A 12,433-nucleotide genomic window follows, 5' to 3' on the forward strand; every position below is an offset into this window, starting at 1 on the left:
CTGCTTAGGGAAGCGCGGGGCTCTCAACGACACTGGAGCCCCGAATGCCTCTGCAGCCACCACATCACCGCGGGGCTCTCCCATCCACATGGGAGCCCCGCGAAAGCTCATGCCGGCCTCCACGACCCTCGGTCTCATCTCCGGTCTCCCTCTTCTGCCGGGGGACCGGCCACGAATGCCATGCTTCCCTCTCTCGGGGCTCCCTCTCGGTCATGGGAGCCCCGCTGCAGATGCCGCCATCTTCCTCTCTCTCCCCGGGCTGGCAACCAATCACGGCGCGGCCCGGGGACGTGTCATCAGGGAATCCCGGGTCGGTCAGCCAATCACGGCGCGGCAACTCTTCTTCGGCCAGCCAGTGGCAGCGCGGCCCACCGAGACGAGCCCCCACGGCGGCCCAATCCCAGCGCGGCCCCTTCGGTGCTTCCTCCCGGGCAGCGGCGGTGATTTTTACGGGTCACATCTAGGGGTAGGCTCCCTTTGGACATTAAATAAACAAGGCCAAATAGGCGGCGTGGTCAGCCGCCAGGCACATCAGCGCTTCCAAGCGCTGAGGGCTGATTGCAGCGCTCCCCAGCGCCTCACAAGAAAAGTAAAGTGCTCCTTAGCGCTAAAGGGTCAAGAACGCGCGCCCTCACGCCCAGGAGTAAAAATAAAGCGCTAACAGCGCTAAGCATCAAACTACAGCGCTCCCAGCGCTATAAGGACATCCAAAGTCCAGCAAAGTCTTTCAAGGGATTCAGGACAAGTCCATCAGGAGTCCAGGGGTTGGGCAGGGCTCAGGGATTCCCCTGAGCCCCAGCAGCAGCACGCCCCTGTCAGATTCAAGTTAGAAACAAGAACATTTTGGAAGGGGACACAGCCCCTTCTTATACACAGAAAAGTCTTTGAAGTCTTTGTGTAGGCAGTGTGAGAACCAGCTAGAACTGGTTATAGGGAAGTCCCTTCAGTATCAGGGACAGAGGTGACAGTCGCCCAGCGGGGGGGTGGAGCCAGCATTGTGGCAGGCAGGCACAGCCCTTCACTATCAGGTGCTAATCTCCTCCCACTTCCCTGGCAGCAGATGCTGCCTTTCATCCACGGGCTGACTCAGACAACCTCCTGGGGCTCTGCAGCCCCTGTCACACTTAAACCAGACAGTCAATCCACAAGCAGGCCCAGGCACTCCTGGGCCAGGCTCACCAGCCAATCACGTGCCAGCAGACTCACTACACAAATATGCCAACTTCTAAAAGTGGCACTTCTAGACTAGACACAACCATGCCGCATACACCATTTCGCAGCATTCAATCTCACGAGTTCACACAAACTCGCCCCCGCACTCCCCACACATCAGGAACTACCATGGGCATACATATTACCCATTCATTTCTATGGGATGGCAGGTCACTCACCACACATACACAGAGAACACACGCACTTTACACTGTACCACAGTGTAAAAGTGCGCAGAGGCCTAAAATCATCCACACCAGGTCACAGAAACAGGCTAGGAAAAAGCAAAAAGTTTCGGGGTGAACCTGCCAAAAGGGCCAGGTCCAACATAGTCTTTGTAGGGAGTCTCTCAATCTAACAGTTTTCAAACTAGATAGCCTCAATCTGATAAACTCAAAGTAACAAGAAGCAAATTTGAACAAAAAAACAATTAATGAAATGCTGTAACTCACCAGCGCAAAATTTGCGTCCTGGCTTATGAAAAGATAATAAAGTAATACAAATCTTATATAATTCAATTTGTAAATATTGTAAAGTTAAAATGGGAAAGAAGACTAATTAGATGCACTCTTGCAAGGGTTGACTATTATGCTTAGAGTTTCTAATTTCAGTCATTGGTGTCACTTAGGAGAGCCCCCTCCAACATCCCACTCCACCCGTTGTCCACCCAATGGTTCTGTTTGTGTCATTTTGGTGTCTCCCCTGCGTGGGAATCATTAGCTCCTTGCGGGGAATGGGGGTCTGGTCTGGCCTGAGGAGTAGGGGCACAGGCTGAACTCCTGGTACTGCAGAAGGAGCCTGTGATGCCCGGAGAGGAATTATCTGGGTTTTTCCACCCCCAGCTGATTCCCATCTCTCAAATGCATGTATACGGTGAGATTACCTGGATGCTATGGTTTGCATCTTGTTATGTGCTTATTTTAAAATGTCGGTACTTACAAATATCAATACAAAATAGTTGGTAAAGTAAATAATGCAGAGCGGTTTCTTATATCATTGTAACTCCTGCAAGTAAGAGGGTTGGCATTACATCCACCCTTGGATGTTGTAAGCATCCACGTTTACAGAACGAACATACAGGACTGAAGTGCAGCATAACTTTGAAAGTTATTTCAATCGGATGCTGGCAATCCTAAAAATGTTGTTATTGAATATGTTTTATTTGATCTTTCAATGGATATATAAGAAACTACGTGCAAAGAAAGTAGTTTATAAAAATTTTATTCAACAACTTATGTTAAAAACTGGGTGCACTGTCTTGTGTAGCGACTTAGTGGGACACTCATTAATACTTCAAAATTTTAAATAAACATAAATACATGGATAGAAAAATAAATACATAAATATATCCAGCTCATAGTCCAAAAACAGGAAGATAATTTAGCTATCAAAATGTAAATGGATACATTTGTGGACTTTCAGATTCAAAATCTGTCATAATCTGTCAAATAGTTTCCTACAAATGTTTACTTCATCTAAATAAAATAGTATAAAACCCATTGTTGGACCCACCTTCACAAGCATTAGTTGCCTGTAAAATGGTTTAAAACGGTTCAACGTGTCCTTTAATATGACCTGAAAAGCTTCAGATATTTACATAAAGGTTTGATAAGGGCTATGTTGTGTCAATGACCTAGCAAGACTCATTAAAATGGATATGTCAAGAACTCGCTGATAAGACTTTCCATTACCGAGCATTTCTGTGTAGGGTTTTATGACTTTGACATTTTGTTAAGAGTCCTTCAGTGACAGGCATTGAGCGGATCTGCGGCCAGGCCAGTGTGAGCCCCACAGGTCCTCAGTTTGAGGCATAGATGATGTCAGCCGGGACACAGGTGCATCCAAACGTGACCCATTGCTTCTCCAGCTTGTAACTCTGGCTGCAGCCCTTCTGCTCCCGGCGCAGGACAAGGATTTGGTGTCTGATGGGAACGGATTGCCCGTCATCGTCCAGGCACTTGGAGCGAAGGCATTTGGCTTCCACGATGACCTCCGGGTATCTGTTCACATCCTTATCCACACTGCAAAGAAAACAGAACAATGCAAAGTTTAAAAGGATGGCGCATTACATGACGTTCCTATTACATGCAATAATACAGCTGTATACTACAGGTGAGGAGAAATATCAATCATCCTGATTATTGAGTTTTTTGTGCAATAAGACTTTAGAAAGGTTAAGCCCATCTTTTGGAAGGCATGGAGATCTTGTGGTCTCATATGGGTTCACCAACTTTATCATCAAGGTCAGCCTCTCTCCTTTTCTTCAGCTACTTCCTTGTTCCATTTTCCCTCTTCCTTCCGTACCAAATTTGCATTGTTAATATCTGCTCTTCAAGAGGCTCACACTACATTTCTTGCCTCTCCCTCTCCTGTCTACCCAATTCCCTCTAGCATGCAGTCATTATATTCTTTACTCCTCAAACGTGCCAAAGCTTCAAAAATGTATGCTTCTCTTTTATCCCCCTCTGCACCTCGGTCTAAAACGAAAACAGAAGAGAATTGGGAAACAGACTTACAAGTATCTTGGTCCATTGCTCTCTGGGATAAAATTTGGCTTAAATTACGTAAGTCTTCCAGAGCTGCTAATGCGACTCAGACGTTATTTTTTATTTATAATCGCCTATTATTCTCCCCACTCACTCTTAGCAAGCAATTTCCAGACGTCACAGACTCTTGTTGGTCATGTTCCAGGTCCGGTGCAGATCTTTTTCACATGATTTTTGATTGCCCCCTAGTGCACACCTTTTGGAGGCAAGTTTGGTCCCAGATTAACAAAATATGTTTCTCTACACACCCCTTTTCTGTCTCACACATCTTTCTGGGAAGTGTTTCTCCTATTTGGAAGCAGTGCACTCTGGGTACCAGAATTATAGACTTACTGTTAGCAGTTGCTTTTCAGCACATCACCAAAAATTGGAAAGACTTCACCAAAATATCTTACCAGGCCTGGTGGTATGCAGCATGTTATAATCATAGATTGGACACGACTTATGTTTACCCATTGTCCCTGGCGACGAAAAGAAAAGTTTTGTGGGAACCTGTTACCTCCTTGTTTGATGACAGTGCCAGACATTCCTTGCCGATTTCTCCTTTGCAACAAGAAGTTTCCAAGCCTCCATGAAGGTACCTTGATGTTTCGAATTGTCTACTATAATGCATATCGTACATTTGTGTTTTGTACTTAGACAATGGTTTTCTTATATTGTGAGTTTCACATTTTTACATAGCTTCTCAGGTACACCTTGATACAGTTATTAGTCATGCTTATAGTATGTAATATATATCTTTTTTTTCTCTCTCTTTCATGTTCTTCCTTTTTCTTTTTCTTTGTCTTCTCTCTTTTCTTTTTTCTGTTTGTTTCTCTCTCTCTTCTTTTTTTTTTTTCTTTCCTCCTTTTAGAATTCTATACACCTTTTTCTTTTCATTCAAGTATTTAAGCTCATTACTATGTACTTGTTTTGCAGATGTATTTTGCTTATTTTGTCTATAATTATTCCAATAAAATTTCTTGAACTTAAAAAAAAAAGACTTTAGAAAGGTGCTTATGGCGATTCGGGGTTCCCTATTTCCTTTATTCTATTGAAACCATCTTCCTTTGTACCTGCTTTTTCTTTAGTCATTTTCCTACTCCTGGTCTCCCTCTCCTTGCGTCACCTCTTTGCTTTACTCTACTATATTCATCTCTCTATTACACCTCTTACCTTGCCTCCCTCTGTATTCCCTTCCCTATTTATATTTCATTTTCCTTCCTTCCTTCCCACCTTTCCTCATCTATGTTTTTCTTTCCTCCTTCCCTTATTTCTCAATTGCCTTTCTGTCTTCCCTTTTTTTTTTAATATAGCTCAAATTTTGTGGCCACCATATCTGGCCCTGTTTTTCCCGGTTTCATCCCTATAGCAGTAGGCAAATGGAAAACAATTATGAGCTATGATATTATCTTTATTTATTTATTTTTGATATTTATAGAGCGCAAACAAATGCCCGTGGGCGTCTCGGCGCTATAGACGTGACTCTTGGGAGGATGACAGAGCCAGTCCATTGTTAGTTCATGCTGTAGATTACTGGTCAAACAGCCAGGTCTTTAACTTTTTACGGAATAGTAGAAGAGATTGAATTGACCTGATCGACAATTGAACGGTATTCCAAAGTCTGGCTGCAGCGAAGATGAACCATCTGTCCCCCCAGGAGACTGTCTTGGTTTGTGGTACTACCAGTTGATGCAGTGTCGTGGATCTCAATTTTCTGGTAGGTTGATGGACTGTAAGCTGATCTCTGAGGAATTGTGGACCTTGTTTGTGTACGCCTTTGAATGCCAGGCAGAGAGTCTTAAATTTAATACGATTTTTAATGGTCAACGAGTGGTAATTCCGAATTGTTTCGGCAATCGGTTTAAATTTGGGGGTCCAGGAGAGCAGTCTTGCCGGAGCATTTTGTATAGATTGCATTTTGTTTACAACCCGAGTTTGTGCATTGGCAAAAAGGCTGTTGCAATAATCTAAAGAGGATAGTACCAGTGTGCTAACCAATGTTTTTCTGGCACTATCGGGGAGGAACGGTATTATTTTTCATATGTGTTTTAGCTTATGGAATGCAGTTGAGGCTATTTGATTGGCGTGTGCGGTGAAAATAAGGTTTTCGTCGAAAACAACTCCCAGGTTCCTAACCTTTGGGGCAGGGGTTGGCAGGGCTCCAAAAGATGATGGCCACCAGACGGAGGACCAGCCAGGGTAGAGTTTTCCAAAGATGACAACCTCCGTCTTCTCGGAGTTAAGTTTAAGGCAATTGGAGTCCATCCAGCCTCCAATTGCCAGCATGCCCTCCTGGAAGCGTTCCGCCACCTCTTCTCCATCGTTATTAATGGCGAGCACCAACTGGGTGTCGTCGGCGTAAGAGGTAAGGCTCATCCCGTATGCTTTGATGACTCTTGCTAGGTCCGACACATAAATGTTAAAAAGTGTCGGACGAAGGGATGAGCCTTGAGGGACCCCACAGGGAAGGGACAGCTGAGCCGATTGGAATGGTCCCAAGGTGACAGCCTGTGTTCTTCCGGATAAGAAGGAGGCAAGCAAGTTCTTGGCTACCAATTGGATGCCCATTTTTTCGACACGGTAGTAGAATGATCGACTGTGTCCAGCAGAACAAGCACCGCTGTTCCTCCCTGGTCTCTGATGACTCTAATTTCCTCTGCAGCTTTGATAAGGGCCGTCTCGGTGCCGTGGAGTTTACGGAACCCAAACTGAGTGTTATCCAACAGGTGGTGTTCCTCGATGTATTCGGATAGCTGATGATTCATGGCCTTCTCTGCCACCTTTGCCAGAAAGGGAAGGCTAGCTATTGGTCTGTAATTTTTCAGGTCGTCTTTATCCAGATGTGGCTTTTTTAGAAGTGGTTTTAGCAGGGTATTTTTCAACATATCTGGATAAATCCCCGACTTAAACATGGCATTACATATTTGTGTAATCACATCTGTTATTTAGCTCATGACAGGAGGAAAAATTTTAGGTAGACAAGGTTCCAACGCCGACCATATTTTTATGATTTTGATAATATCCGTTATTTGTGCCTCTGTAATTTCTTTAAATTGATTTAGGGAGCAATCGAGGGGGGAAGATGGAGGGTGTGATGGAATTATCCTTAGAAGAAAAGGCTAGGTAGATGTCATTAACTTTAGTGAAAAAGAAATTAGCCAAAGCGTCACAGAGGGATTGAGAAGGGGGGGGCAGATCGGGGGCTTTCCCTGCTAATTGCTTCACTACATCGTAAAGTTGTTTGTTGGAATTCTTAGCACTTTCTATTTGTTCGCTATAAAACTTCCTCTTGGCCTCAGTAATCATTTTTTTGTAAGTGGCAAGTGTCTCCTTATAACTGGTTTTACTTTCAGAGTCATAGGCTTTACGCCAGTGTCTCTCATGGTTCCTACAGATTTGCTTTTGTTTTCTAAGATCTTCCGTAAACCAGGGGGCGGAGGGCACCGTCCTATTTCTGGATATTGTTTTGTATGGTACCAATACTTTCATGGCATTATCTAGCCATTGTGAATATTGCTTCATGGCTATATTTGGGTCAGTGAGGATGATGGGGCAAGTACTGTCCAATAGCCCTCTAAGATCTGCGTTATTAATGTTCTTCCAATCCTTAAAAGGCTCACGGCTGGGAGTAGCCGGTCTGTTAATGGGTGCATCATAGATAGAAATTGCACAAAAGATGGCATGATGATCAGACCATGGGAGCGGGAGAATATATTGTATATGAATCCCTTTTAGATTGGAAAAGATGCCATCCAGAGTATGGCCAGCCTCGTGTGTAGGGGAGGTAACCAGTTGAGGGTGCCCTATAGTTTCCATGTTGGCCAATAAAGCTAGCGTTTCATTATTGTCTAGTTTTTCTAAGTGAAAGTTTAGGTCACCTAAGATCGTGAAAGAGTCCTCCATTGCGAGTGATTCAAGCATTGTGTTCAGGTTAGAGAGGAAGTCTGAGCGAGCTCCTGGCGGTCTGTATAGGAGTGCTCCTTTGAAATTATGCGAGGGAGTCAGCATAATGGCAAAATGCATAGCTTCACTATGGTGAGGGTACAAGGGACGTTCTGACCATGAAAGTGTTACGGGCAATTATTGCCAAACCGCCACCCTTCTTTGCCTGTCTGTCCTGTCGGTTGGCTTTGTATCCTTGAGGAACTGCGACAACTAGATCTGGATCGGATGCATTGTCCATCCAGGTCTCTGTAACGAATAGTATGTCAATGTTCCTGTCCTTTATAAGATCAGCTATATCTTGTCTATGCCTACCTAACGAACAAGCATTGAACAGTGCTATTATTATTTTTATGGGAGTTTTATTTTTGAGATTCCAAGGGTTGGCAATTTTCTTAATGAAAGGTAGTGAAGACTTACAGTGAGGACAACATGTGCTGGCGTATGAGATAGACTCCGGGTCTAATCTTGTGCAGTAGCTGCCGTGGGCTGGTCTAAGCTGAATGAGGTCGGCTATGGAGTAGAGGATTTGGGGCTCCGCTAGGCCATGAGCAAGGGTCGTGGCCCTTTGCCCGGTCCCGGCGCAGACGGGCGCAGACGGGCTTGCCTTTGGCGCGACTTCGGCCTTGTCCTCCAACTTCACCCTTGTTCTACAGCTGGTATTTGAGCCCAGTGTTTAATTCAAGTGAGTGTATTCATTTAGAATTATTGGATCCGTCACTAGCTAGTGTAAATTACACAAATGATTTTCTCGAGGATCTCAAGTTGTCTCAGCAATGATTCAACAATTGCCCCACAATGAGCGAATCCAATGTCGGTGTTGAGACCGATGCATGTGATGATTTCCCTTCTGTGTTTTCATATTTCTGGACTACAGCTACTGAATGATTCTTACACAAGCAAGCACAGATCCAAACACACTTTCAGGAGTACAGCTCAGCATTTGCATTGCTCCTTTTTGCCAGAATGTTGTTTGTCTTTCTAAAGGACCAGTGAAGCCCAGAGTTAACCTGGGCAAATAAAGGTAGGCTATTTCGTTGGGTTGTTAGTTATCTTTCACCCTAACTATTTTAGGATTGGCCAGTATAGGCATGTGGCATTACAATGTGATGGCTACTCGTCACCCAGTGTGCTATGGTTTCTATTGTTCAATGCATGTTTCAGTGCGCCTACACTCACAAAGCCACCATCAGAATGAGAAAACAAAGTAGATAATTTAATTAGAAATCTCATTTGACAGGTTAAGGGCTTAAAATAAACTTGGCTTACTATTCTTGTCCACATTTAGCCATCTTTAGGAATGCAAACAATGGCACCCAAGGTAAGGGTTATCAGTCTGTGCAAGCTAGGCTGGCAGAGGAGCAAGGCATGACTAAACTGCCAGCAGTCGGCCACCAGAATGTCTCTGCCATTAGAAAATGTTGTCTGCCATGGGGTGGAGTGACAACATGCTATCACTTCACTGGTCTGAAGATAACAGATCATTTAGGAGATAGAAATGTTAGAAATAATAATTTAATCATATTTGCTAGACACCAAACCCCCCTTCCCGACCCCCATTCAGCTATATGGTTCTTAGTAAAAGATACTGGGAATGCCCAACCTATATGACCTAAATGGTCATTTTTGTGCACCGTGGGAATTTATAGGAAAAAAGAAAACATTGACTCAATACTTTATGGCATCTTTCGAAAGAGCTTTTCACGATTTCTAGCAAGGGAGTTCAGTGAGGAAAGTTTGTGGAAACCTCTGTGTGCTTGTTCATTACAAGAATTGCTGGGGAGCTGTACAGAGGCACAGTCTTGAGACTAGCTACTGATATGTAATAGAGAGTCAGTCGATGAGGTTTGCTTTGTGCTCCATTGTTGAAACAACAGTTCCTTTATGCTCAAGTTTAATGCCACTTTCTGCTGCATATTTATCTATCTGACATGATTTCTACTTCTAGAGTTTCACAAGCACCAGAATCAAACTAGGGGGCTGCTTCCCTAACTTCTGTGTTCAGCTTCCTTATCATCTCCAGTTGGAACAAAATAAGAGCCTCTGTGGAGAAGACAAGGATCCCGGCCATGTCCTCTGTGTATGGAAAAATATCAACATTAATACGGAGAGCTGAATGTTAATTGTAGACTCAGAAATGCCTTTCCTATAACTTCATGGAATCCCTTGGCTCTCGACCGCTTCTAAAAACTGATCTTCTCACTAGGCATTAGTCTCTTCCGACTCTCTTCCCATCCACCCTCCCCTGCCATGCCTTTCATTCCTGATTCATTGATATACTGTGTACATTTGAAGCTGTTTCCCATGAGTATTTAGTGCTGCAGAAATAAACAAATCGATACATTTGCCACCATGGGTTGATTAGGTTTCACCCCTAAAAATATATCAAAATTTCTTCAGCAAGCTAGAGCTGAATCCACTTTTATCCGAGACACCGACCATTATTATATCCTATCAAATGATATCTGCTGGCAAATCACTGTTGGATCTATCAACATTGTTGTCATTTGTTTTAGTAGATTCTTTAAAATAGCAGTGAGGATGTGGCTCTAATTTTAATATGTATATGCCCACGGCTCATCATTTACTGGAAGACATTAATGTGAACTAAAAACAATATGTTAATTGGAGGATTAATGTGACGGGTATTAGGAAGCATTGAAGGTTTCTCTCCTACTCCCTACCACAGAAAGGGCTTAGAGAAAGTGCCTGAGCTAGCCCTTTGTGGCACTGCCCAAGCTGCCTTTGTGGGCCCATTACCAAATATTTAAAATTACAACTAGTGGATTCTTAAGTTGAAACATTTCTCAGAGGAAGTACACATAGGGCATGTTTAAATGAGGGTAAACATCGTTTACCTCGATTCCGAAACACCGCTTGCCATTACAACGTGGTCATTACAACGACTGCGTTGTTACAACACATGCCATTGCTCTGCAAGTCGGAACAATGACTTGCTCTAGTGGTCAGAAGGTGTTAGATTTAAAATCCAACACCTTACCTACTGTTGCACAGACTGGAGTTGGAATAGTAAATGATACTATTTCAAAATCCAGCGCCTCACCCCCAGAGCATGTCGTTGTTCTGACATGGGTTGTTACAAAGCTTTGCTGTTATGACCGTGTTGTAATGGCATGAGTTAAAAAAGCATGCACGGTAACGTGGCATATTCTTAGATAAGATGTATCAAATCAGTTCCTGTGGTGTCAAGGGCTGTGAATCCGTACCTGTACTCCCAAGGTGTGAGTGATCGGCTACTGATGTCTGCCACCATCCTGTCTTCAGCAGCAGAGTCAATGGCCCGGAGGTCAATTCTAGCAATGTGAGGGAACCTGGCACTCCCTCTACCAGGGCACCTGTCTCTGGTCTTCGCTGCCAGGTCTCTTTCTGGATAATTTTCATGAGGCAGCTCTTGGCCAAGATATTCGGTCGGAAGCAAAATTGCTGGGGAACAAAGGGCCAGTAATGTGATGGCCTGTAAGGGGAAATGAAGGAATACAAGTGGAGAATGTTAAAGTAATAAAGAGGCAACCTTTGGTCAAGTACAATTTGGCGGAAATTATTGTACGACTATTATACAAATATCATCATTTTCGAAAAGAATGATACGACGTTTGAATTGTCAGAAAAATGCTTTTATGCTGTGACATGCTGCCACTGAATGCTGTGTGATGCAAAGCTATACTATGCTAAAAGTATTTCATGAAACATGCCTTTCAATGTCCCTTCAGCGCTCTTGGACACCATGCACCAATATCTGCCTGCTGACAAGGATATATATCCAGTCTGCAGCATCCCACCCTGTCAGTAGAAGCCTGTTCTAAGAAGACGGTATCTAGCCTCTCCTTAAAGTGGAAACGTCTTCATTCAAGAGCAGTTGTGTGAGGACTGCAGTGTCATACTCGTTCCCGGTGTGATGGACATACACTTCTTTAAATGACAACACAAGACTCCCCAACTATCTCACTTTTTTATTTCAAAGATTACATCCAGAGTTGTTTCTTGTTTTGTATTCAGATTTTTAGAACTTGTCTCCAGACGCATAGAAAGAGTTGCTTTGAAAAGACCTCAATGCTTTTCTATCAGGCCATATCCCTTACAGACACTGCTGTGCCTGACCTGCTAAGCGCCCTCACGCCCCACCGCTGCAGACATGAAATAGCAGCATGGCTTCCAGGTTCTGCTAGAAAGGTTTCACCCAAGATCACACACTTAAGTGGCTTAACCAGCAGCTGATGAAAGAATGTGTAAACCTATGGCATACATTATTTTGCTATTTCATAGAAGGCAAAGGGTTTCTTACCACAATGGAGCATGCTGAGGTCCTGAAAATCATTCTGCTCTTCTGGGTTTCTATCGAGTGGGCCTTCCTCGGTCGGGAGCTTGGAGTCTCTGCCTTGGGAACGGTCCTTCGCCCCATTTATAGGACTTTTCAGGGCGCCCGGGCTTTCCATAGTGAAGAGGGCTCTTGGTTCACCCCCTTCCAGCTGACTTTCCCCCCTGTGTTACTCGTTCTGGCCCCGGGTCTTCCCTTTCATTCAGAAAAGTTTATTTCTACCAGTTGAGAGACAAGGAACGCGCCTGGATGAGGAAAGCGTCGCTCCGGGATAACCTGGCGACAGCGCATAAAAAGGGACTTTGTATGCTCGTTCCTCGTGCAGTATAATTTATGATTTTGCTCTGCCATCCAGCACAAATCCGCAAGTGGTTTCTCTTCCTTATCGGGTTATATTTACCTTTGCAGCACGTGC

General features: G+C 44.0%; 1 protein-coding gene across 1 annotated transcript; it reads right to left on the reverse strand.

The window, feature by feature from the left end:
* Positions 1-3,010: 3,010 nt before the first annotated feature.
* On the reverse strand, positions 3,011-12,018 carry LOC144763020 (interleukin-17A-like). Its single transcript, XM_078648335.1, has 3 exons — positions 11,986-12,018; positions 10,910-11,157; positions 3,011-3,233 (listed from the first exon to the last, which is right to left on the reverse strand). Exons 1-3 carry the CDS (start codon positions 12,016-12,018, stop codon positions 3,011-3,013), a joined length of 504 nt encoding a protein of 167 aa, XP_078504461.1.
* Between the last annotated feature and the right edge of the window lie 415 nt (positions 12,019-12,433).

The sequence above is a fragment of the Lissotriton helveticus genome, chromosome 1_1, assembly GCF_964261635.1.
Source record: "Lissotriton helveticus chromosome 1_1, aLisHel1.1, whole genome shotgun sequence".
NCBI classification, from domain to species: Eukaryota; Metazoa; Chordata; class Amphibia; order Caudata; family Salamandridae; genus Lissotriton; species Lissotriton helveticus.

Excerpts from the sequence above, each read along its gene's own strand:
- LOC144763020 (XM_078648335.1), bottom strand. The coding sequence starts at position 12,018 with ATGATTTTCAGGACCTCAGCATGCTCCATTGTG. Across the intron at positions 11,158-11,985 it reads CCTCAGCATGCTCCATTGTG|GCCATCACATTACTGGCCCT; the intron begins GTAAGAAACCCT and ends TTCCCCTTACAG. Across the intron at positions 3,234-10,909 it reads CTCACACCTTGGGAGTACAG|TGTGGATAAGGATGTGAACA; the intron begins GTACGGATTCAC and ends TTTTCTTTGCAG.